Source organism: Lampetra fluviatilis, chromosome 28 (assembly GCF_964198595.1).
Source record: "Lampetra fluviatilis chromosome 28, kcLamFluv1.1, whole genome shotgun sequence".
Taxonomy (NCBI): Eukaryota; Metazoa; Chordata; class Hyperoartia; order Petromyzontiformes; family Petromyzontidae; genus Lampetra; species Lampetra fluviatilis.
In genome coordinates, this window is record NC_136302.1 from 2,706,969 (window position 1) to 2,729,432 (window position 22,464).

The 22,464-nt window shown below is 50.4% G+C and overlaps 2 protein-coding genes across 12 annotated transcripts in view; one reads left to right on the top strand and one right to left on the bottom strand.

Annotated features, from left to right (window-relative positions):
* The window catches only part of LOC144942702 (uncharacterized), a 46,604-nt gene extending 39,725 nt beyond the window's left edge, over window positions 1-6,879 (top strand). For 4 of the 7 annotated variants that reach the window (XM_078869545.1, XM_078869549.1, XM_078869551.1 and 1 more), the window contains one exon: window positions 29-6,879. In XM_078869545.1, the coding sequence (XP_078725671.1) occupies window positions 29-238 (210 nt within the window). In that variant the 3' untranslated portion in view covers window positions 239-6,879. The remainder of the gene's footprint in view (window positions 1-28) is intronic. The other 3 variants (XM_078869546.1, XM_078869550.1, XM_078869548.1) reach the window with 2 other exon arrangements.
* Window positions 6,880-7,410: 531 nt separating this feature from the next.
* Window positions 7,411-22,464, bottom strand: part of ATP13A4 (ATPase 13A4) — a 73,288-nt gene continuing 58,234 nt past the window's right edge. For all 5 annotated transcript variants that reach the window (XM_078869541.1, XM_078869542.1, XM_078869540.1 and 2 more), the window contains 4 exons: window positions 22,038-22,258; window positions 20,196-20,284; window positions 11,523-11,603; window positions 7,411-9,809 (listed from right to left, as the gene is read on the bottom strand). In XM_078869541.1, the coding sequence (XP_078725667.1) occupies window positions 9,261-9,809; window positions 11,523-11,603; window positions 20,196-20,284; window positions 22,038-22,258 (940 nt within the window). In that variant the 3' untranslated portion in view covers window positions 7,411-9,260. The remainder of the gene's footprint in view (window positions 9,810-11,522; window positions 11,604-20,195; window positions 20,285-22,037; window positions 22,259-22,464) is intronic.

Genomic DNA, 22,464 nt, shown 5'->3' on the forward strand with positions numbered 1-22,464 from the left:
TGGGAATCCGTTTCCTCTTTGTCCTTAGGAGGAGGAGGAGGACGAAGATGGCGACAAGCAGGGCCACGTGGGGCCCGCGGCTGCCGGCGCCGCCGCCAATGCTGCTCGGCACGCGAGGCGCGGTGCCGATGGCGGCGGCGGCGGCGATGAGGAGGAGGAGGAGGTGGAGGAGGAGGTGTACGAGGACGACAGGGCGGCACGGCACCCCGGCGGAGGGAGACGTGGCGCCGAGATGTAGAGTGGCGACGATGTGCGGCGCTTCGGCACAGTCGAGCGTCAGGCCGGTCGGATAAAACCTCCTCGTCGGCAGCTCAACCGGGCAGGTCACTCCTTGTAACTTGGCAGCAGGACATTTGTTACAATTGATGTTTTTAGCCGAGTGTAGACGAAATTACTTTTGGTGAGTAATTACAAAAAGATATATGGATGGCGTCTTTTTTATCCATAAAAGCCTTGGCGGAGTGTCAAGGCTTGTTGAATCGGCTCTTTTGCATCGATATGTTTGACCAGTTGCTTTTTAATGATGGTTTTTGCATGTGGTAATACATTGGAGTACCCATAGGAAATCTACCGTGTGAAGAGGGAATGATTCTCAACACAGATGGGTCAGGCTACCACTTTGCTGTACCGCAATTCACTGGCATCGTGACGGCCCAGCAGATTGGCACTTTTCCATCCATGTGTGTGTGATCCACCAACCCTGTGGCCACCGTGCTGGATTACATGCACACATCACTTTTCCCGAAAAACGGTACAAAAATGTATTACCCGACCGCCAGAGAAAGATTTCCTACACACATACTGTGTCAAAAATGCTTATTGCCCAGTGCTTAAGGACTGGTGTGGATTTAATGGCCCAGAACTTGGCATTAGTTGTGGGAAAACAAGGCAGAATGCAATCCTGAACCTAGTTGTGACTATATTACTTACTCGGGACTCATTCTGAGTGAAAGGCTCGACGCGTTATTGAGAGACCGGTAAAACCACATTTGCTGCTGGTAAGCATAGGAAATCTAATCCGGTTATGTTTCCAGAATGTCCCTCTTGTACATAATTGTGCGCTTCGGACTATTTGGTTTCTCCGAGGACATGCGAGCTTTTTCTGCAAAAGCTTGTCGGATGTTTTTGTGCTTGCCTTGAAAACCCAACCAGCCTTTGGCCAACTTTACCATAGCAATAACAATAATGGGGCTCTATAATTCATGAAAATTCTATAAGTCCTGCAGATGAGTGTTTATTTTTAGATGATAAAGGAATCTCTTATATGTAACAGTTAAAAAAAATAACCTTCATTTTACATGTTTACCTGTGCTCCAAAACTGAAGTATCCTGAGTTTTTTTTTTACTGAAGCATTTCAAAGTTATGTAGTGGGGTTTGGTGTTTTTATATTTTTTGTTAGTATACATTTGTTTCATGCAGCCAAACGTACATGACCTGCACCTCATAGTGAGGTGAATATGCCTTTTTGTTTTTAAATCAACCCTTTCACCTACAAAATGATTTAGTTTTGTAAGGGCTACCTGGCCTAATTTTACTGGCCGAAGAATGTGATAACATGCCCCTGAGACTTGGGGCTTGTGTAGGAAGTGCACGAAAATGTTAATTGTATCCGTACCTTCTTTAATTTGTTTTAAATATACCCCCCCCACTCCCTGTCGTTCATTCGTGGGTGGTTATTTGCTTTACAAAAGAAACTCCCATTTCCAGAAACGGCATTGTGGGCCGTGAGGGCACACGGGCAGTCAAGTGTTGGTGAGTAATTGTTTCTTTGAACCCACAGTGATAATGTAGTTAAGAGGATGTGGCTTTCTTTGTGGGAGCTGTGTGTGTGTGGGTAACTGTCCCACATGCACACGTACTTTGTCCGCTGTATGTCGAAAGCATGGCCTTCTGCACTGCCCTTAGAGCAGCCGCGGTGTCTCTTCTGATGCCTGTAGCTTTCCCTCTCGACTCTTTTTCACGTCTTAAGTCACAATCGACCTTAGTCTCAGCAGGAATAATTACCAGATTTTATTACGGAAAAAAAACACTACTTTTGGTCATGTATTTCTTCAATCGTAAAATAATAATAATGATGTTATATTTAATATTAATTGCTGGTTCAATTGTCATGTGTCGCAGTAACATAATGCAGTCATTTTAGCATCACAAAGGGATTGTACGCAGGCCATTTTGTGTGACCAAGTAGTTTATTCGCTCAACTACACCACGTGTTCTCATGCTGCGTGTTGGTTATACTAAGCGAAAGGGTTTGGCTTGTGGGTTTCACAAAGTCTCAAACCCTTAACTGCCCTCTCTTCCCATTATACTTTGGTCATTCATATGTATAGCCACTTTACTTAGGTGTACAATTGAAGAGGTTTGCAGACTGGTTGGAGAATGTGTAAGTATGTTTTCATAGCTGGTCCTGTATGGCAGTCCCGACCAACCATGCTGGCAATGCAAGATTGAGCACGCAAGGGTCAGTAAGGTTCACCGCGTGTGGTTTGGTAGGCATGTAACAAACAGTTAACACTGATTCTCTCACAATGATAATCACAGCCCTTTGTCAATCCACTGCTGGATGAAGGCCTGCCCATGCTGTGTCTGTCGTGACGCCTGAACCAGCTGATCAGTGTGGGTTGGTGAATGGTTTGCCCAGAACCGGCTCGGATATCACGCGCCAACGATGTCACTCGTGGCCAGGAATCGAACTCTGGTAACCGGGATTAATAGCGCAGTACATGAACCACTACACCACTGCTCCACCCCCATTGTGAAACATTCCTCGGATCGTGCTGGTCAGAATATATATTTATATTTTTCCAAATCATTAAATGTATATGCTCATGTTACGTTTGGAATAAGACAATGCATGGGATGGACGAAACACATTTGATTACAGACAGGAAAAAATGCAACAAAAATAATTCCATTGTTCTTGAGTATTGCGATGACGTGCAACATCTGACAGGGATTGAGTTGTTACATGCCTAGAGAGTTACACTCTGCTCACCGTGGCACGTCCATGCATTGCACGTGGCGGTAGCTGTATATTGACTTGCCTAATGAAAACTCAGCAGTTCAGAGCGGGTTAATCAAATCATCTCGTGACCCGTCAGCGCTCCTCCTTTCATCATTCACCAATGTCCTCCGTTACATGTTATCTCGTTACATGCTTAAGTTGACATTAGGGGCCTTATTGATGTGTCGGTGGCCAAATAAAGGCAGTTTACACCTATTTATGATGGACAAAATGGCAAGACCAGGAAAAAATAGTGGCTATCTTGCCCCACCTTCTCACCAAATAGAGAGAAACTGCCAATTTTCCACCACAAATGTACCCCAGGTCCTATAAAATTTCTAAAGTACAATGCATTCAAATGTTTATGATCAAAACTTAAAACTGAAATAAGATATACCGTGACTTTTTAAATGTTTGAAATGTATACATTTTACTATAGCTGCTATAGGTCATGAGAGTTATAGGCAATATATCTGTATCATCGTGAATGTCAAGTTGTGTAATCGTCACATTGCTGTTAAGTTTCCAAACATAAGGCACTACCACCATCTTGTCTGTTGTAAGGAGTTAAGTCTCTGGTTTGTACCACATTGGATACCGTGTCCTGTACGGGAATCGTGGTAAAATAGCCCTCGTGACCCGCACGGTATGGAGAGGCCCGCACCCAGCAGCGAGATTGAGTGCCCAAACCGGTGCGGTTTGCGGGGGGGGGGGGGCAAGAACTACGTGGTGATGCGTTCGTTGTCGTCCTGCTTTTGGCTAAACTTTGAGCGAAGCCAAGTCCGGCATTGGCATTACTCGGGCACCCACAACAGGGGCCAGAAGAGCTTCCGTTTGATGGCTGGAGACTCGCGCACGCACGGCCACACACATTCATTCCAGGTGTTGGTTGATTTTTTATGTCCCAAGACTCGCGTGTTACATTGGACAGGACACAACCGAGCTTCCCGCACGTGTCCTCGACACCTGTGTGGCGGCTCCTTGTTCATGGCACGTTCGTTTAGCTCTGCACCGCGTTTATCCACTTTTTTTACCTTCTTGGTCTTGCTTTGTAGTTCAAGCCTAATCGTCTATTTAGCGTAATCCTTCTGTGCAGCTGTTGCGTTTTCTGTGTACTCTGTACATAAGCGATTTTAACAAAAGGCAAAGTTATTCAAATTTTGACAAAAAAAATTGGTTACACCAATAACTGATGTTTTTAAATGTGTGTGGATGAATTTATTTTTAAAACCTGTACAATTGAATAAAGTGGCAAAGCAGGATATATATACATATATCAGTGTAATCAGCCTAGTTATGCAGTGTGTATTGACAGATGGTTAAGTAATTGTATATTAGTTTGTTGGAATTGATGTAATTTTCCTGCTATTTAAGAGTATACGAACACAATTTTAACAAGCTCCGACACGCTCACACGAGCTCTTAGTGTTGCCAAAGAACACGGACGTGGTAGTATATTTGTCGTCGCCGCCGCCGCTGTTGCCCCATGGGATCCATCGCCCACGTTGGCATCGCACGGGAGCGCATCCTGATGCTGCACATGTACGGATACCCATGCACGTAAACATTCATTCCATTCGCTGCCTTGCGTATGTTCGCAAATCGTCACACACAGACCACCGTGTGTAAAATTAAAGGTGAAATTAGCCATGAAAGTAACCTTGTAGTATACAGCCTCCAAAAGGTTGGAGCAGTTCACAAGTAAATGAGCTGCTTACAGCTAAAGTTGGCTCATTTGTTAAGCAAAATGCACCTTGTAAAAGCGTTTAGCTCCTTAATGGAGCTATTGTACCGATGTTTTGTTTGAGATAATATAAGCTACAACATTTTGACTTTGTAAATTCACAAGTACCATCTAGGATCAGATTATGCAAATAAATACCGATGCGTTCGGCAATTAATGCAACATTTGCACGAAACACTTGTGAAAATTATACAATTTCTGCAAAAAGTTTGGGGTCCCATGGTTTTTTTTTTGCCATGCAGAGGCGACTGAAAATTCCTGTGGCGAGTTGAGAAGCACTCGTAAATGCGACGTGTTCCATTGCAAGCCTTGCCTGCGTTTTTTTTTTGTCAATTCAAAAGGTCTCGCTGCGCTTGTTTCAAGTTTGATTTATTTCACCAGGTGACAACTCCGGTGAGCTCCAGGATAGCCTCATTTGCAAGAGCTCCCCCTGAGTTGAGCGACCGGCTCAAGCCAGCAATCGACGGTGCTCATCTCTGTTAGCAACAGAGCAAGTGGTGGAAATTTCCACATTTCTACGTTGAGGGTTTTGTCTCCCCCGTAGGATGATTATTTTATTTTCCACAGTGGTACTTATTTTCTTGACCTCAGGATCATTGGGCTGACTTTAACCCAGAGCCGCCAAGATTTTAATTCAAAGTCTTGGAATTGCGAGTAAAGTACTCTTGGTGTGTGTTTCTGTTACAATCGGGGAGGCCACAGAAGCCTTTAAATTTTATTGTGCCAAAGCTGTTTAATACATTCCACCGCAGCAATTGGAACAAATCGATTCCAGGTAGTAAAGCGCGCTTCAATCGAAATTTGTGCTGCACATGTGGAACGTCTGTTGGCATGTGCAGCAACGTGGCAGTTGTACAGCATTTAAATAGTTTTTTTTTATGATTTTAAAGTTGATACCGGAGGTCAGACATCACACACACACAATGGTACTTTATATTATTATGGCTGTGTGGTTTCAGGGCATGATGCATCTTGTTACATTTTCTGAGAGTTCAAGCAGATGATTTTCAGTCGGTCCCCATGCAGTGGAAATCGCACATGGTCACCTTTAGCTTCTAAAACCAAGCAGACACGAATGAAAAAACCGTTTGGGTATTTTATTTTATTTTAATAGTCTCATTCTTGCGCTGAGATTCAGCTAGATTGAGCTGATGTTGGGCATACAAGTTGCCCATTGCTAACAGGAGTGTATCTTTGAAATCCATTCTGGTGTTAGGTGTATCGAAACTAAATGAAAGCAATCCTTGCAATTACTTTTAAGAGGGCTTTAAAGCCTTTGTATAGTCGACCATAATATTAATCAATTTGGTACATTTTGGGTTTTATTATCGTTCACATTTGTATTTGTTTGTAAATAAATGTCTTGTGTTTTATTTGAGAAAACAACGAGCGTACAATCGGGCATGTGTTACTTTTAAGCTCCTACTCCAGCCAATATATCAGTTTCAAATAATATAATTTGTCGTCAAATTTTTTCCGTTGTAATTTTTTAGTCTCCATAAATTGTAAAACAGCAATAAGAAAAACGAGCTAAACCAATCGCAATGTCACGTTCACCGGTTGCTCGCGCGACTTGTACACCCGTGTGAATAACACGTTTTGTAGGCGTGCATTGTGTGCCACGATTAAATCCCATCACGTTTTTCAACACGCCTGCTGTCTCAATGCCGAATAAAACACGCGCTTTGAATTTGAGCTGATGTTTAAGTTATACAGTCGATGTGACCACTGGGTATTACAAACGAGCATGCTGTCTACACTAAACATTTAGCAAAAGTAGGATGTATACATATTTATACATACACAACATTTTGTCAATAACACTGGACTTAAGAGAAATATAACGTGACGTTTGTATGCATGTTTAACTTCTTTCACACCGTACGTAGCCAACCATGCTAATCGGAGGTGCGAATTTGGCCTATTTATGTGCTATGAAGAAGGGGCATTGGCTGAAACGTCACCCATATCGTACATTTTTTGTTCAGTGAAGACAGTGCTATTGACAAGTGGTTTGTTTTTTGGCGTGCTCGTTCGCCACTGCCAATTAAGCAGCAGCATCACCAACTCCACTATAATCTGAATTTAGTATGAAGTAAAAAAAGGGCTACAATGTAATAGCACTACAATGTTTTACCTTTCACTCTCCTCGTGTGACAAACACTGAGAACATCCATTATGAAGTATGGGAAAATACAAACTAACATTTAAAACACAACGTACACTTATTTCATAAACTAAAACTTTATTTCATTACGATCCAAATAAATGGCACGCCTTTTTAACGAACGTAATATTTCTATACATTTCAGATGTGAAGTCGAGCTAAAAAAAATCATTCAACGAAAGCAACAACAACCGTTAAAATGTTGGTTTTAAATATAAAACTTGTGTTCACGAAATTACATTTAAATACCCCAGAGCCAGGCTCAACGTACAGACGCATACTGCCGCTGACACGAGGACAAACATGCTGTACAGGGGTTCTTCCAGACGTCTTGTGACCCCCAATTAATTGACCCCTAAAATGTTTTATCCTTTGCATATTAATTTCTTCTTTAAATAAACCTTACTTAAAAATATATATAAAGTTTTAGAGAATTAAATGGGGGTCACAAGGCATCTGCACCACCCAGGAGAATAAAAGACGGCTGTGCTTAAAATTCCCACAATTCAAGTTATTTCATATGTACACATTCATGAGATTTGAATTTCATTTCACATAAACGGAATTGAATTTCATTTCATACGGTTAATTTGTTATAAAAATAATCATGGTCCTAAGAATATCATGCATTATTTATGTCAGCTGTTTGCCTGTGCATGGAACACATGCAGATTAAAGACACCATATAACTTTGTAATACATCGTCATCATCATTTGGTAAAATAGTTTGGATTTTGTTCCGGCAGCGTGTGCACTTGAGCAAAAGTCAAATGATCACTGCAAACATTACAAAGGACGGCTGTGTGTTGAGTCCATAGACTATATGTTTTTAAAGTACACATTCCCCGATTATCTATGCGTTTCACTGTCCTCTTAGCACTCAGAGAAGGGTCTCAAGAGGAAGTCTAATGCTGGGGAAACACGTGGAGCTTTCCTCCAGTAATTGACAGGAAAGTGATTTCAGATTTCACTCGCCTGCCCTTTTTAAAAATTTGTGTCCATGTAAAATCATAGCGACTCTGCCCAAACGATCGTAGTAGGGTGGTTGCCCATATCTGTTGGTGGCATCAAGTCAGTGGTGGTAATTCCACATTCCTATGGCGGGGGGGGGGTACATCTTTGTATTAAACGAATTTTGGATTCGTTATAATTAAGACGTTGAATAATTACACGTAATAAATGGAACAACATTACGCGAACAAACGGGCCTTCAACTGGACCGCCAGTCCCCCCATTGGGAGTGGTTCACCGATTCCAGCAGGCCACCCTGGTTAGTACTGGTGGATTATTTCACCATACAAATCCATATCCACTGCTTCACAGTGTGGACGTGAGAGATCCTGCGACGTCTTCCCAAGAAGAGTAGGTCATCAGGCACCGGTGTCACGGTTAAAATTTGCCAAGTTTTGACCACGACGCCGGCACAGACAACGTCCTGCAACGACGCATGCACACAACGGCCTGCAACGACCGTCGTCGACCTCCCCACAAAGTGGTGCTCGTTTTATCGACCCCAGGGAGATGATGGGCAGTCAACCCCACCCCCCGATTGTGAGCCGCTCGCACTACCACCGAGCCACGAGGCCGGATATGACATGTTCAAAATAATTGTATCCAAAAGAGAACACAAAAAAAAGTCGAGGAAACATTGCTGCTTAATGGGCGATAATCATATTGCGATCAGTAAAGTAGCAAATAAAGTAGGTTCAAAAACAGGTCAAGCTACGTAGATGTCAGGATTTTTCCGCAGCCGTGATTAAAATACATGCTTCTAACGTCATTTGGGGTGCGAATACACGGGTAACTGTTAAACAGCTGTTGCTCAAGTCGCCCACCACCTTCCACCCGGTCCACCCGGTCTTTGTGGACGTTGGGAGACTTAAGCAGCAACTGGTGACCAAGTCACACACGCAGTAAAGCCCGTTTAAAATTATAAAATGTAAGGTGAAACCTCACTATGCGCATTTCTCTTGCTGCCGTATTGCACAATGAAGAGGCAGCTCGGTGACGCGGCAACGTGCGAAAGACAACTCTGTATGCCTTGCAAGCCCGCACAAACACACACACGTTGTTACAACTTTATGTTGCACTTAGACAGTTTCACATATATTTAGAATTGTGCCGTGCATTGTAAATGGTAGAAGCACTACAGCCTCACCTATTCACCATACGCAGTAGTCGACAGGCGTACATTTGCATTTAGAGTGCATCGTGTGACTTTTCACACTGATCTGCAGAAATGTAGTAAAATCGGGTTAAAAAACAAAGCACTACATATAAAACAACTCTTACACAGACACACACACACCTTAAATCGTGTCCTTGTAGAGAACTGGGTCAGGCATCAACTGGCAGCTTGGCCCGACTCAGGTCCCGAGCTGTCGTCGGACTCAAAACCCGGGTTGACGCAACTCCTCGAGTTCGCTTGCTCCCCACCCTCGTGCCGTCCCTCACCTCTCTCGTCGCCCGCCACCTCGTCTTCAAACGCCAGAGCGTCCAGCTCCAGCGTGGGAGCGTAGGCCTCGTTGTCGTGGCCATTTGGAGCGCCCTCCGCTTCGGCCTGGAGACGCTCGGCGGCACTCGACCCGCGCGAGGAGGTTTGACGCCCTGTCCCGGATACCCTCAAATGCCGGTGGGAGGGGAAGGTGCGGTCACCGGCCTCTCGGGAGTTCGGGCCGTCTGCACCTTGGCGGTAGCCGAGGGTGGCAGCCCCTTTGGGCCTCGGTGGCTGGTGGCCATTGTTCGGCGCGGATGCCGAGAGGCCGAGGTCCAGCGGCGGCCACGAGGGGTCTTGAGCGAGCTGCTCCGCCAGCGTGTTGTAGCGCGCCTTGGACTTGACGCGCAGGCAACGGCGCAGGCTCCGCCACATCGAACGGTTCTCAATAAGCGCATCCTGCGAGACGGGAGGGCAAGGAGGCCAGGTGGGCTCACAATCAGAACACAGAATTCTAGATTTGAAGCTTTCGTGACTGCAAGGATCCATACTCTTTGGTTTTTTTCGGTAAAGTTACGTAGGTTAAAAAAGAAAACAAATACATTAAATCAGTGATTAAATCAGTGATTTAATTTATTTGTTTTCTTTTTTAACCTACGTGACTTTACCAAAAAAAAACAAAGAACACAGAATCAATATTTAGACTGGAGGAGGAATCCGATGACCTATGAAGCTCTTTTTCACAAATGTCCCACTATGGGTGGGCCAGCGTGTTACAACAGCAAACAATAAAAAAAACGGAAATGAGTGCCAAAATAGAGAAAATTATATGCAAATCACTAAATGTGAATAATTAAATCATTGTACGTCTGATTTGTCAAGCTTGGGCATGGTGGCAAATACAACAACACAGTCCCAGACCACACCAAGATAACACCACACAACATTAAACATTTAACTATCTATACTACACAGGCAATGATAAAAGTTACAAATCACAGGCCAGCAGGGTGCTAAGAAACTAACTATTAAACTAGACTTTTTGAATTTAATTCAGGTAAGGCCCACTGAGCTATGTAGCTCTTTTAGCGACCTGGCCACAATTATTGCTCAACAAAGTGGCTTATCACGTGGAAATTATAGCAGTAGCAGAAGACTAAAACTGGCACTGTTGATATCCTCGGTTCAATTCTGGACAACTGTCCATGATGAGACTGGGCTCTTCTCAAGTCCAGGGAATCGATGGTATTAACCCGGTCCCCAATGACCACCCCCTGCCCGCCCTGTTACATGTGTAGTGACTGGGAATGTCACTGTGTGGTGTCGGGACTGCGAGGCGACGGCGGGATGTATACTGTTGTGTGTACACCACAGACACGGGGTGTAGTACCAGCCCTAGTGGGGGCTTGGGGGAGCGCTGGTTAAGCGCGGTGGCACCACGCACAGCGTGCGGTGCGGGCTCCCGTTGAGAGAGCGAGGGAGTGTCAGCCAGCTGGGGTTACGTTGGCGGCATGATACTCTGGCTGACCTGGGGACATGTGACCGGATGATACTGGAGGGGGGCCACCGGTGGAGGGGGCCAATGGGTGGTCACATGGTCCGGGGGGAACTGTCAAGAACCTTTGGGCAAGGGCGAGAGAGATCGAGAAGGTGGGCGGGGCGAGAGGCGGAGCCAGCCCCAGCCCGGCCCGATATAAGGGGGGCCCTGAGAGGGGCTCGGGGTTCTTATTGTTGGAGAGATCCACGTCAAGCTTGAAGAAGCCTCCAGCCACACGGTCCGGGAACCAGCTTGTGGTCCGGACCGGGATAGCGGAACCGTGTCTAGTTCCGCCGTAGCATGGTTACTTGGGTGGTCACCACCCGACAGTATGTTGTGTCAATAGTTTAATAAAACGTGTTGCTCCCAAGACAACGTCTGCGACTCAGTTGGACTCACTCCACATTCAATCTGTTTATTTTACACATGGTTTAGAGAAAGAAAGAAATACAAATTCTACAAAATGACAGCATGAATCTATTGCTGGGATAACTGGAACAAACTTGAAAAACAACCAACTTTTGAAGCACCCACTCCAAAGTGGAAGGGACCCACTCCCGAGTAAGGCCACAGACCGTTTGGCCAACCTCGTGAGGAAGCGGCCGCCCCTCCCGCCCCCCGCCACAGTGGCTCACCTCGACGAGGACGGAGAGGATGAAGTGAACGGCCGTGATGAGGACGATGTTCCATCGCCAGAGCAGGGAGGTGCACACCAGCTACACACAGCGCACATGCGAGTTGCATGTCGCGAATTAATTCACCATCGTCGTCGTCAGACATTATCCGTCCATTGCTGGATCGAGGTCCCCCAAAGCCGTTGACATCTCTCACGGTCCCTGTGATGCTGAGATTCATCTGGCACCTTCACGCAAGTCGATTTCATCGCTCTGTCTCGCGCTCCCTCCCTTGGTTTCCAATCTAATGTCAGTCTGGATCATGGGTCAGCAACTCATGGCTCTGTAAGGACTGCTTTGTGACATTATTCACGTACCTCCAATTATCACGGTTGGCTACACACGGTGTGAAAGATGTTCAACATACAGGGACTCGTCTACTTATGAACGAGTAAGGTTCCAGGTCTGCTCGTAAGTCGATTTGTCCCACTTTACTCCTGTCGATTACAAACATGTTGTACCACTTGCACGTTAAACACGGGGAATGGCATTAAAAGTTGTATAATCTCCTGCAGATGTAGGTGCCACTGGTTCTTCATGTTCTGCAGTTACCACTACCGCCATCCATTGCTCGGCGGTTGAACTTCGACTCTCGGTCCGAACAGGCAACTGGACATACGGACAGGTTTGTTCGTATCTCTGGAAGTTCCTAAGTCAAATGTTCGTAAGTCGAGGATTCCCTGTAGATATGTAATGTAGTAACTCGGCGGGAGACGACTTCACGGGTAACACACTCTTTATTTTATCAAACTTGGTTACAGGTGACTAACACCTACTTGTATCTCGGGTGACAAACACCCACTTAGCTACTTGGCGACTAACGCCCACTGAGCTACTCGGATGACCAACATCCACTTAGTACTCGGGTGACAAACACCCACTTAGCTACTTGGCGACTAACGCCCACTGAGCTACTCGGATGACCAACATCCACTTAGCTACTCGGCGACTAACGCCACTGGGCTACTCGGATGACCAACATCCACTTAGTACTCGGGTGACAACCACCCACTTAGCTACTTGGCGACTAACGCCCACTGAGCTACTCGGATGACCAACATCCACTTAGCTACTCGGCGACTAACGCCACTGAGCTACTCGGATGACCAACATCCACTTAGCGACTAAGTCTTCAGCTCCGTCTTCGGGTCTTCAACTGGGTAACTCTCCCCGAGTGCTCTCGCGCGTCCCCCTTTATACCCCACCTGCGGACGTCGCTGCGAGCACCCACTTATTCGACCAATCGCCGGGCGCTGGCTACGATCCTCTTTTCCCACATCTCATCGTGCCTCACCACTCACGCCGCGCCGCCCCGTCATCTGTCACTCCCGGCGCGCGCGTCCACACCACGCCCACAACGCGTGCCCAACCCCGCACCCCGCGCCGCCCCGTGATCCATCACTGTCACAGTCGGCGCACGTCAATACCACCACTACATCACCCCCTACCACATAGCTCGCAGCCGCCCCGGCTGCTACAAAAATATACAAACCCTCCCTGTGTGCCCCGTAACACAACACAACAACAAGAACAACAACTAAGCTAACAACACAACACGACGCGAACACCACCATCCGCAACCCTCAACCAATGCCACCGCGACAATAGAACAATATATACAAACCGGCGAGTGACAATAGCAATGTGTATACAAAAAAAATAAATGGAAATTTTTTTTTTTTCGACTCGTGCAGTGTCCCCTTTTCTTCCGAGCGTCCCTACAACGGGACATTACCCCGGCAGAGGGGAACACCGGGCGAGCTCGGTGTAGAGCACAAAAAAACCGTCCTCATGAAAATTGTTGAGACCTAGCCCGAGTCCGCCTTGCCGGTCCGTCGTACGGCACCAGACGCGGTCGAACGTCCGGTGGTGCCGGCGGTTCAGGAAGACATCGGCCAGGCATCGAGGACTCGTGCGTGCCCCGGGGTTCAGGCTCTCGACGGTCAGCAGCCGTCAAGCCCGAGGCACCTGGGGGTGGGTCAGGTGGAGACACGTGAGGATCAGCCTGCGACACCTCCCTCCCCGAGTCGACGGTCACATCACACGCCCGGTCGTCACGGCACAGAACGGGGTCACACGGTGCCGCATAGGGCTTCAGTCGGGAGGGGTGCACATACCAACGGCGTTTCCCCCATTTAATCTGTATACTCTGGGGCCGTGCAACCCGCACAATTTCCACCGGTCCCCTCCAAGGTCTCAACAACTTGGGGGACGTAGCCAACGGTGCATGTGGACAATGCAGCCAGGCCTTATCGCCTGGTTTCCAATCATGCGTATGCACCCTCCGCTCATGCAATTTCTCGTTTGCCATTTGCCGCGACCGCGAATTCAACCTTGCCCCCTCCCGCGCTTCAGTCAATTTGGCGATATTAAATTTGATGTGGTCTGCCAATTTAGATTTTGCACGTGGCTGGGAAATCCCCAGTTGGACGTCCATGGCCGGATCGGCCTCCCGCCCATACATAAGAAAAAATGGGGAAAACCCTGTCGCCGCATGAGGGGCCATTCGATAGGCCGCGAGTACCCCCGGCACCTGTAAGTCCCAATCAACCTGATCGTCGCAGACCTGTTGGCACAACATAGACGTAATCGTTCTGTTCAGACGCTCAACCATCCCGTCAGTCTGCGGGTGGTAGGGGGAAGTACGCACTTTCTTTGTACCCAACAGGTCGCACACCTCGCGCAACAAAACGCTCGAAAAATTCTTCCCTTGATCCGTCAGCAAGCGTTCGGGGGCGCCCTTGTCCAACACATAACCCTGGACAAAGGCGTCCGCCACCGCCGCAGCCGACTGGTTGGCGAGCGGCCATGCCATAGGCCATCGGGTGAAGTATTCCACGCCAACCAGCAGGAACCTATTTCCCCTTGGTGTAACCGGAAAGGGCCCCAAGATGTCCAACGCTACCAATTCGTTTATACGCGAAACCTGAATGGATTGCAGCGGTGGATTAGCTGCCAATGGTGGCGGTTTCCTTTTGGCGCACCCTACGCATCCCTTAAGAATATTCGCCACGTCGTTACCCATCCCCGGCCAATAATAGTCTCGCTGGATTAGGGCGAGCGTTTTGTGAAAACCCAGATGCATGAGCCGTTCATGAGCTGCCAGAACAACCCTACCCCGCATAGCAACAGGCACAACGAGCACGTGACGCCGGGACATGTTGTCCCACCTCATCAACAGGCCCTGTCTGCACACCCAGGAACCGACCCGCGCCTCCCCTTGTTCGGGAGCGCCAACTTTCCGACGCAGCGTAAGTAGGGAGCTGTCGGACATCTGGAGGCGGCCCCACTCAATGAGGGGCAACGACAACAGCGAATCCCTCCCCGTGGGGGCGTCCTCTCCCGGGGTGTCAGTGGCGGCGAGCGCAACTCCCGGGGTGCCGGCGACCGGGGGTTTGCACCGCGCTGATCCCAACAAACATGTGCAGTCCGTGCACGGCGGCAACCGCGACAAGGCGTCCGCGTTTGAGTGCCGCAACCCCTTGCGGTAAATCGTCGTGAATTGGTAGTCTTGAAGGACCTCCAACCATCGGGACAATTGGCCCGATGGCTGCGCCACGCGCATAGCGTATTGTAGAGCCGCATGGTCCGTCCGGACCGTAAAATGACGGCCGTAAAGATACGGCCTGAATTGCTGTGTAAAAAACACAATGGCTAACAATTCACGACGAGTTACGCAATAGCGTTGTTCTGCGGGGGAAAGAACCCTACTACCGTAGGCGACCACCCGTTCAACCCCCCCGACCAACTGTGAGAGCACCCCCCCGATACCCGTATTGCTGGCGTCCGTGTCAAGCAAAAACGGTTGTGTGAAATCGGGGTAACACAAGGGGGGAGCCTGCACCAAAGCGTCACGGAGGGAGCAGAACGCATCCTCCTCCTCTGCCCCCCAGTGAAACCTCACACCCTTAGCCGTCAAAGCGTGCAGGGGCTTGGCTATGGTGGCAAATTGCTTGACAAAACGACGGTAATAGGAGGCAAAACCAATGAAACTACGAACCTCCGTGACCGAGGTTGGCGTTGGCCATGAGCTGACGCAATGCGTCTTAGCAGGGTCCGTCGAGATCCCTGAACGACTCACGATATGGCCCAAATACCTGACCGATTCCCGAAGCAGAAAACATTTAGCCGGTTTAAATTTAAGCTTAGCGGAACGCATCCTGAGGAACACCGCTCTCAGTCGCTGGAGGTGCTCCTCGAAAGTCCGACTAAAGACGATAATATCGTCAAGATAAATCAAACAGGTATCCCATTGGAGGCCCGACAAAACCAATTCCATGAGTCTCTGGAACGTGGCGGGAGCGGAATGTAAGCCCATGGGCAAACGGTTGAATTCAAAAAGGCCCCCAGGTGTCCGGAAAGCAGTTTTAGGTTTAGACTCGTTATCGAGTGGCAATTGCCAAAATCCAGAAAGCAGATCGAGTGTGGAAAAAAACTGCGCTCCCGCCAAGGCATCCAGCGACTCATCCATCCTGGGGAGCGGATACGCATCCGCCATCGAGATTTTGTTTAAGCGGCGGAAATCGACACAAAAACGCAAGGACCCGTCCTGTTTCTTTACTAGGACAATAGGAGCACCCCACGGACTAGAAGAGGGCGAAATTATATCGGCCGCCAACATATCATTAACCGCCGATTGCACATGTTCCTTCTCGGCCGGGCTGAGCCGGAAGGGATTCTGACGAATAGGGGCCGCGTCCCCTGTAGCTATGTGGTGGCGCAACAGGTCAGTGCAGCCGATATCGTACTTATGTTTGCTGAACACGTCAGCAAACTCGATGAGCAAACCCCTCAATGCTCCCAATTGCACCCCGGACAAGTTAGCAGAACCCGCACACAGCGAGTCCAACCACTCAGTCCCCTCATCACTTTGAGGATGCGACTCGACAGTAAAATCTGCTTGAGCCACGAGCCGTTCCTCAACGGGCAGCGGCGCGGCGTGAGCCAGCACCGTTCCCTGCGCAATTACGGCCGGCCGCGACCCCGTATTCAGGACCATTACGAACGGCTCACTGTCCCCTCTCACCACGGTTTGAGCAACCGCTAAGTCGAGGCCCTTACTGGCTCTGTTTGACGGCCCCAACAGCACCCCCTGTGCCTCCGCACCCACCTCGAGTGGCTTCCTGAACCGAAGGGGTACTAACATTTGCGATCCCGGGGGTACCCGTACAGTGTGAGTCGCCAGCGCCTGCACCGTCGCACAAACCGTGCGCACTTTGATAGGGCTCGACAAGAAGGCAACCCGCCGACCTGACGGAAGCTCTATGCAGGCCTGATCAATAAGAATTTTGATGGGCATTTTTGACAAAAAGTCCGTACCTAGCAAACAGGGAACGGCCAGCGATGATGATACAAAAATAGGGCCCGCTAATTTAATGTCCCCAATGCAAATAGTCGCCCGAATCTGGCCGATGATCCCCAGGGATCCCCCATTCGCCGCATAAAATGGCACGTCTACTGGCAGAAGGGGTCTACTTTGGACGGGAAGAATGTTATAAATAAGGTCCGAGATGATGGTGGCCGACGCACCCGTGTCAACAAGCACCCGGACCTCAACCCCGTCAATGAACCCCGTTACCACGGACGACCCGGCTGACGCAGCCACGATCCTGTGGGCCAATTCGGACCACTCGACTGCTTGCGGGCCGCGTACGGACCCCCCTCGCCGAATTGAACCCCCGGCACCCAGCCGCGAACCCCCCACCGCGAATGTGCCGTGTTTGTGGACCGAACGTGTGAGGTGCCGCGACTTGCCGGGTTTTGTTGGGATGACTTGTGGCCCTGGTCGTCGTCCCGACGTGGTCCTGCGGCGCGCGGACGCGGGGCCCGGCACCCGGCTGCGACGTGACCCCGAAGGCCGCAGTTGTAGCAGACGACGGACGTCGTAGGTTTCGGTTGCTCCAGCTTGCGGGGCGAACGTGTGGGCGAACGACCTCCCGTTCTCCACTCCCCCGGACACGATGCAGCGAAGCCCCGCTCCTGCACCGCAGCTGGCTGAGGTTCGGCGATCGTGGCGGCCAGTGCCGCATCCCCCGGCCATTTGCAGACGACCCCCGGCTTGCGTTTGAGGACCTCGTACGCGTGAATGCTCGTGGCGATCGCCAGGGAGCAGATCTCCATCTCGTCTGCCACGTTGATGGGGACCCCAAACTCGTGGGCCAACACCAGCAGCTGCTCCGTCACCATGGCGTCCTTCCCCTCCTTATCCATGCGGGGAAAAGCCGCGTCCGCCAAGGCGAGCAGTGCCGTGCGGTAGGCTAGCGTCGTTTCCCCAGCCACCTTCCGCCGATCGTAGAACTGGTGGCGGCACGTGGAGGGCGGCCCGAACACCTTCGCCATCAGGTGTAGTGCGGCCTGGAGCGTAGAGCGGGACGACCTTGCAGCAGATGTGAAGGCTGCAAGCGCGTCGTCGTCAAGCATCGCTGGCAACGCACGCAGGGCAGTGGTGTCGGACCACCCCGACATCTCCTGATGAGCGAGGAACCTTCGTTGGAAGGCTCCCCAGTCGCCTCCATCCGCCTTGAACGCCGACAGCGCGGGCAATCTTTGCTGGAGGACCCGATCGTCGTCGACGTCGGAGAGATTTTCCCGCGCTCCGCTGGAGTTGTGTAAAATGTCGGCTCGGTTGTCAGGCGCAAAATGGAGGGCTCCGGCGCGCGCCGATGACGTGGGCTGCGCTGCGCGGAGGTGTCCGGCCACGTGGCGTCCGTCTTTCCCGCCAATCGGTGGCGGCCCCCCAAAAACGGCGGCAACTTCCAGACTTTTGGCGCGAAGCGCCCTTTGGCGGGAATCCTCCACCGTCGCTTCCTCCACGACCCCCGCAGCCGTTTTTCCGCTCGCCGGAACGGAGATGTCGGCCAAGACAGCGGCGGCGGCGAGTAGCAACTCCGCCAACCGGGCGTGCGCGTCCTGGAGGCCGGTGTCGGAGGCAAGCGGAGCGTCGGCCATCACCGCGAAGTGCTGCATCGGCGGCAACTCCTCGTCCTCTACTCCCGAGGTCGGTGTCCCCGGTACGCCGTCGTCATCCCGACCTCGCTCGTGGGTACGGGTAGTCTTCCTTGTGTCCATACTTCTTGAAGACAGGTTTACTTCTGACGCCAGTTGTAATGTAGTAACTCGGCGGGAGACGACTTCACGGGTAACACACTCTTTATTTTATCAAACTTGGTTACAGGTGACTAACACCTACTTGTATCTCGGGTGACAAACACCCACTTAGCTACTTGGCGACTAACGCCCACTGAGCTACTCGGATGACCAACATCCACTTAGTACTCGGGTGACAAACACCCACTTAGCTACTTGGCGACTAACGCCCACTGAGCTACTCGGATGACCAACATCCACTTAGCTACTCGGCGACTAACGCCACTGGGCTACTCGGATGACCAACATCCACTTAGTACTCGGGTGACAACCACCCACTTAGCTACTTGGCGACTAACGCCCACTGAGCTACTCGGATGACCAACATCCACTTAGCTACTCGGCGACTAACGCCACTGAGCTACTCGGATGACTAACATCCACTTAGCTACTCGGCGACTAACGCCACTGAGCTACTCGGATGACCAACATCCACTTAGCGACTAAGTCTTCAGCTCCGTCTTCGGGTCTTCAACTGGGTAACTCTCCCCGAGTGCTCTCGCGCGTCCCCCTTTATACCCCACCTGCGGACGTCGCTGCGAGCACCCACTTATTCGACCAATCGCCGGGCGCTGGCTACGATCCTCTTTTCCCACATCTCATCGTGCCTCACCACTCACGCCGCGCCGCCCCGTCATCTGTCACTCCCGGCGCGCGCGTCCACACCACGCCCACAACGCGTGCCCAACCCCGCACCCCGCGCCGCCCCGTGATCCATCACTGTCACAGTCGGCGCACGTCAATACCACCACTACAGATACATTCGCATGCATTGGTGTGGTTATGTGTGTGGTGGTGTGGTGTTTGTGGCATGGTGCCACGTGGTAGTGTCTGGTGTCGATTATCTGAACCGGTCCTGGGCCTCCCCTAGGTCGACTCAGCCTCATATGAGTACTTGGTGCGGTGTGTAAACATCGCCACTTGGGAGACAAAGGCGGTCGGGTGTGGTGTTGGCACCCACCCCCTCGTGTGCCGTACCGGCCTTCATAGGTGCTCGCTAACAGCACTTGCCCCTACAGTCTGTGAAGGCTACAATACGGGGTGGATCTTCGTCTTTGGTGTGGTGCTCTGAACGTGGCGCGGCTGTGCGTGGGTGTGCACTGTGTGCGTGGGTGTGCACTGTGTGCGTGGTTGTGCACTGTGTGCGTGGTTGTGCACTGTGTGCGTGGTTGTGCACTGTGTGCGTGGTTGTGCACTGTGTGCGTGGTTGTGCACTGTGTGCGTGGTTGTGCACTGTGTGCGTGGTTGTGCACTGTGTGCGTGGTTGTGCACTGTGTGCATGGTTGTGCACTGTGTGCGTGGTGCTCTGTGTGTGCTCTGAGTTTGCAGTACCATATGTGATATACTTGTGTGATCTGATGTGGTGTGGTTCTGTGGATGGTGTGGTGTGGTGCGTCATGCAGTGGCACGCTCTGTGATGTGGTGGGTGCTCTGTGTGTGGCGTTGCACAGCGTGGCGCTGGTTTTGTGCCCGCACGTGACACCGTACCTCCATGGTCGTGTAAATGGACTCCACGTTTATGAAGAGGAGGAAGAAGGTGACTCCTAGCTGTAGCATCAGGACGATCATAAACACATCTGGCAGGACAAAGCGACGTCCGTTAACACTGCTGCTGCTGCACAACCACCACCACCACTCACACAGCACCTGTGACGACTGTGCGAGTCTACTGCGGCTCTGAACATTATCAGCCACTCCTGTAATGTCCTGTGGTCATGAAGGATGATAAATTGTATTATGATTATGGTTGTTCACCGATTTAAAGTCTCGCTGCGGAGGTCGTGGGTTCAATCCCGACCCTGACGCCTGCTGCTGTATATTTGGAGTTTGCGTGTCTCTCTCCCCGTGGCCGCGTGGATAGTTCTTCGGGACCTCCACATTTAGAAATATGCGTTCAGTGTTTGGCTGCTATAAATTTCCACGTTATAAGCCCCTTCATTGAGCTATCAATTGTGGTCAGGTCACTTCTAAAAAAAGAGCTAAATAGCTCAGTGGGCCTTACCTGGTCAAATTTAAATAGTTTCGTTTTTAGTTTAGAATCTCAATAATTATTTTCAGCACGGTGCTGCCTAGTCTTCGCAGTAGAGGGCAATGTTGCGTCCTTTAACAATGCATTTTGTTACCAACAAAAAAAACAATGCAGTCCACAACTTGGGATAAAGCTAAGTGTCTCTGAGCTTAAATGAGCATTGAGCCTACATCAGGGTTCTTAGCCAGGGCGAAAAACCAACACATTGAGTCAAGCCCTGATCAGAGTTTGAACTCACAACCTCCTGATCATGAGGCCAATGCACTGCCCATGCTGCCACCTGAATGGATTTCCTCAAAAGGCTGTTAACACTCCAGGCTGCATTTGCTAACATCCTTAATGCAAAACGAGGGAATAGTTTCATATTTCGTTTAAGCAGGTCAGAACTCAACGAGACCAGAATGGTGACACTTTCAAGAGTCATCTCTGGACCAATGGGCCTGCCAATACGGGGCCGATGATCGCCGTGTGCAATCGCGATGAAGCAAATTGCGGTCCAACTTTCTCATTTGGCGAATTTGGACCGCGACGCCGGGGCCTCACGATGGCCTACGCTGGCGAATTAACTCAGCGAGGGGCATCTTTAACGTACACTGTGAAGCAGACTGCACTTCGCATGGTCATGGTGATTATGGAAACCAGACGTAATTGCACTGAAACCCCGGCTAGCTGGAGAACAGAGCACACAGCCCACACATACACACCGTACTTTATATTCTATCGTATGTACACTAACACGCACATGCGCTGCACGCACTGATCTGGGCTGTAGGAAAGGCCCATTGAACTATGTAGCTCTTTTTCAGAAGCGACATGGCCACAAATTATAGCTCAATGAAGTGACCCAACATCATGTGGAAATATATAGCAGCCAAATAATCTAAACGCATGTTTCTAAATGTGTAGGGAAAAACCGGAGGACGCAGAGAAAAATCCACACAACCACGGGGAGAACACGCAAACTCCAAATACACAGCAGGCGTCAGGGTCGGAATCGAACCCACGACCTCCTTGCATACCAGGCGAGGTAGTTAACATCTCCTACCCACTGTGATGATGATGAGAGACACACACAAACTCCAAATATAAAGCAACAGCAGCAGACGTTGTCAGGGTCGGGATAGAACCCACGACCCTCCTGCATACCAGGCGAGGTAGTTAACATCTCATGGCCACCGTGGCGGCGCCCCTGAGGTTCTGACCAAGGGACCAATCCCTCACGCCAAGGGATTCCCAGGCGGGGCGAGAGTTCCGCAGAGACGCTCGCTCCCGTCACTCGCCAGGCAACGTGGCGCACTCACAGTTGGTGTAGATGGGCCGGCGGAAGGGCCGGCCCTTGGAGAAGACGAAGGCCGCGGTGATGCAGTTGAAGACGGAGAGGAACCACACGGTGTAGTTGTCGTAGCTGGCAAACTCGGACCAGGGCGGTGCGTCGTCCGCGGGGGCGGTCGTCGTGTTGCCCGGCCCGCCGGGCTCCGTCGCGTTCCCGAAGGGCGCCGTCGAGTTGGGCACCCCGCAGTAGCTGCGCACCGCGCCCACAACGTCGTTCCGCATCGCAAGTCGTGTCAAGCGAAGTGAAAGGTACGGGCGGCAGCCCCGCAATCGGTCGCGCACGCCAACGCTTGGAGCTCCAGAGCAGTGGCTATCAACCTTGTGTGGGCTCTTGTACCCCCCCCCCCTTGTTGAAATGTGTTTCAATCGAGTATACCCCCCTTGCCTGACCCAAAA